We start from the raw sequence: 4,332 nt of genomic DNA on the forward strand, positions 1-4,332 counted from the left end.
TTGTAATGTTGTGATAACCTGTGTAAACCAGACATGTATCTACCTTGGCCTGTAATGTTGTGGTTACCTGTGTAAACCAGACATGTATCTACCTTGGCCAGTAATAATGTGGTAATCTGTGTAAACCAGACCTTTATCTACCTTGGCCTATAATAATGTGGTGACCTGTGAAAATCACAGGGGTCAAACTACTAAATGAACATGTAATGATAGTTCTCCATCACATCTTTGGTTGTACTCTGAAAGTGACATGAAATACTTGCCTGAAGGATGTCTTCTCTGGCCCAGTACAAGGCATATGGCACAGCTTAAGCTTGTTTGTGATAATAATAATCAACAGAATTATTGCATGTACCATTATTTTATTGATAAGTTCATGTACAGTCTATTTTTTTGATAATATACAAAATATTCAGCTTACAAAAATGCATATATTTTTAAATAAGTAATAAAAATTTATCACAATGATGCTTGATGGATAACGGCCACCTACAAATAAAACTGCAGAAAATACAGGATGAAGGGTGTCACCTATTATTAATGCTTCAGGGTCTCCAATGATGGCCACGAACAATTGAAGAGAAATTATTTGTGTATCACTTTAAATAAAATTTACTATCGTCAAGAAATGGCATATCTCCTTGACCACGTTAGATGGATTCTTCTGTTCAATTGATTGATTTTACTGGTGTAATATTTGGAGATAATTTTAAATAGTTGATTTCATTATAACAATCCATAGTCTCCCATTGGTAATGATTTCTATATTTAACAAACAGTATACTTATGTCAGGAAACATAGATCACAGTGAGGTCATATCGACCTACTCCTTGCACTCCACCATCCCAAGGTGACCTTCTACACCAAATCTGGATATTCCAGGGGAAATAGTATAGAAGATATACCCCAGAAAAACATTTTCAAAAGTAAAGGTCAAAGGTCAAATCATAGGTAACAGTGACCTAATTCTTGCACTCCACCCTCCGTCATCCCAATATGTCCTTGTACACTAAATCTGGATATTCCAGGTGAAATAGTATAGAAGATATACCCTAGAAAAAACATTTTCAAAAGTAAAGGTCAAAGGTCAAAACATAGGTAACAGTGACCTAATTCTTGCATTCTGCACTCCACCATCCCAATATGTCCTTCTACACCAAATCTGGATATACCAGGTGAAATAGTATAGAAGATATACCCCAGAAAAACATTTTCAAAAGTAAAGGTCAAATCATAGGTAAAAGTGACCTAATTCTTGCATTCTGCACTCCAAATGGGTCGAAATGAAAAGATACTACCCTGATGTACGACATCAGGGATAATTACCATATCTGTAAATTTCCCTGAAATCGACCCAGAAATTTAAACAAAGGGCCATAACTCCTTTTAAAAGGGTTAGAATAAAAAAGTATTACTTGGATGCACTACGCAAAGGGGCAGTTGCCATATATTTTTTGAAATTTTACCCAGGAGATAGGAGAAGTTGTCAGGACAAGAATTTTTCAACAAAAGGCCCTAACTCCATAAAAAAGGGTCAAATTGAAAAAATAATACCTATCATATCCGAAAACTGTCATTGACATTGGTCCAGTAGTTTTGGAGAAGTTGTGCGGGCAAGCATTTTTCAACAAAGGGCAATAACTCTGTAAAAAGGGTCAGAATGAAAAGAATAATACCTGGATGCACAATTTCAGGTGATAGTTATCTTTTCTTAAAAGTTTCGTTGAAATTGGCCCTATAGTTTTGGAGTAGTTGTCTGGACAAGGATTTTTCAACAAAGGGCCATAACTTTGTAAAAAAGGGACAGAATGAAAAAATAATACCTGGATGCACAACTTCAAGTGGTATGTATCAAATCTGGAAAGTTTTGTTGAAATTGATCAGTATAACTTTAGGAGGAGTTGTCCGAGACAATGTTTCAGGATTTTTTCCACAAAGGGCCAAAACTTCGTAAAAAAGGGCCAGAATGAAAAAATAATACCTGGATGCACAACTTCAGGTGGTAGTTATCATATCTGGAAAGTTTCGTTGAAATCAATCCATAACTTTAGAAGAAGTTGTCCGGACAAACCTTTTGTATTTTTTATTTAAATTTGTATGCATTTCTGTGAATTTCTGGATCTGTAGTGGCAAGGGGAGGCCACTGTCAAACTTTGACGTGGTAAAGAATTTTGCAGCTTTTTATCATCCACAAACCTCGATCACTACAAGCTACAGATCCACCATTGATATGTAATGGCCTGAAAGTAGATAAAAATTGCCAAGTGTATACACAGGAATATGGCTTTGAAGTGTCCCTACTTTCCAGTGTCTGCGACATTAACAGAACAGTTTGATCCCTATGATACCCTCGTGTCCGTCCCTCATGAACACGTACCACCCTGCCTGTCCGTGGCCTGGATGTTTAGCCTGTATGTCTGAGTCACCTCGGAAGTACACTGGTAAAAATGAGCGTGGCCCATAGCCGAGGAAGGGTAGCACGCCCCTTAGCCTAGCATCATAGTCCACCTGGAACACATGTTCCCTGTAGTCTTCTGCCGTCTCCTTGGAATGACTCCATCCAAACAGCACCCCAACTACCACAGATAAAACAAACGACTTTATCAATTTCATGTCAACTAATGTGGTATACTGTTATGTAATAAATAAATGTTATTTACCTTGAAGTAACGTGTCTCTGTTTCATACTGGTGTTATATACTGTAGTTTACCTTGCTGACTAATTATATATATAATGTAGCATGTCCCAGTTCAGCACTAGGGTAATAAAAATGTCCTACAAGAGGCCAATAGGCCAGGGCCTGTATGGCCTCAGATCACAAATAGGAACCAGACCTTGTGCAAAGTTTTAAAATATTTTAATTTCATTTATCCTTTGGTAGTAACATAAAGTAAAATTAATTGTGGTCTGAGGCCTGCAGCGAGTTGTTTATACAAATGTTTATATAAAGACCATTGTTACTGAAGTAATTAGTGAGGTGTTTTAACGAATAATTGTATTTACGTAGTACAGATCGTATTTTGAAGGTAACGTTATGTCTTCTTGAAGGAAGAAGTCGTTGTCAGGATTTGTAAGTTCTACTACAGGAAATGCCAAAAGAAAAGATAATTGTGCACATGAAAATGAGTTATAGTGGATAAACTCCAGCAGTCATGGACCCAACGCTGCATTCTGCTCTCTTTGTAAATTGCATATTTCAGTTGGACCTGGTGCTAAAAACGATGTTAAAACATTCAAAAACATGCACAGTCATTTGATGATTTGTTTCTGTCAATCAAAATGATCCTGACGATAAGAATTCAAACCCTACTCGTATAAAACTAATATTTTATATGAGTAGGGTGCAATTGCTTATTGTCATGACCATTTTTATTGACAGAAACAAAATGGTATTTTATATGAGTAGAATGCGACATCTTATTGTCAGGACCATTTTAGTTGACATAAAAAATGCCTGTAAAAACACAGTATCATACATGCTATTATGAAATAATTTTATAAGTTGTGTTGACAAATCTTTTTATTTTTCAGCATTGAATTTGGTATTGTGGATGAGGATCAACTAGACTGCTGGAAGAACAGTTCAATGAATGTAGAATGTAACTTTTACATCATTTAAATATTATAATTTTAATTTAAAATCTACTTTTCTTATATTTGCTGCAAAAAAAGGCGTCGCATGCTATGACCCTCTTTTTTATTTTCAAAAGATGGTCATCACCCTCTTTCAGTATATCCGGGGTTGACTGGTATGTAATTGTGGTCCGAGGCCATGTGGCTAACCTGGATATTGAAGCAATCATAGCAAAAATTCTCAATGAAACTAGCATGGTAAATAAAACCTTAGGACCAATGCCCTGTGTTAATGCTGACAGCATATAGATATCCAAATCTCCATACTCACCAATGAAGCGTGTCTGTTTCATACTAGTGAAATAATCTATAAATGTTGTTTACCTTGATGACCAATGAAGAGTGTCTGTTTCACACTAGTGTAATACTATAAATGATCAATGTTGTTTACCTTGATGACCAATGAAGCATGTCTGTTTCACACTAGTGTAATACTATAAATGATCCATGTTGTTTACCTTGATGACCAATGAAGCATGTCTGTTTCACACTAGTGTAGTACTGTACTATAAATGATCAATGTTGTTTACCTTGATGACCAATGAAGTGTGTCTGTTTCATACTAGTGAAATAATCTATAAATGTTGCTTAACTTGCTGACCAATGAAGTGTGTCTGTTTCACACTAGCGTAATAATCTATAAATGTTGTTTACCTTGATGACCAATGAAGTGTGTCTGTTTCACACTAGTGTAATA

General features: G+C 35.8%; 1 protein-coding gene across 1 annotated transcript in view; it reads right to left on the bottom strand.

Annotated features, from left to right (window-relative positions):
* Positions 1 to 2,320: 2,320 nt before the first annotated feature.
* LOC110455904 overlaps positions 2,321 to 4,332 on the bottom strand; it is a 15,920-nt gene continuing 13,908 nt past the window's right edge. Inside the window, exon 10 of the mRNA XM_021506334.1 lies at positions 2,321 to 2,577. Coding sequence (XP_021362009.1) covers positions 2,321 to 2,577 — 257 coding nt within the window. The remainder of the gene's footprint in view (positions 2,578 to 4,332) is intronic.

The sequence above is a fragment of the Mizuhopecten yessoensis genome, unplaced genomic scaffold, assembly GCF_002113885.1.
Source record: "Mizuhopecten yessoensis strain PY_sf001 unplaced genomic scaffold, ASM211388v2 scaffold8409, whole genome shotgun sequence".
Classification (NCBI taxonomy): domain Eukaryota; kingdom Metazoa; phylum Mollusca; class Bivalvia; order Pectinida; family Pectinidae; genus Mizuhopecten; species Mizuhopecten yessoensis.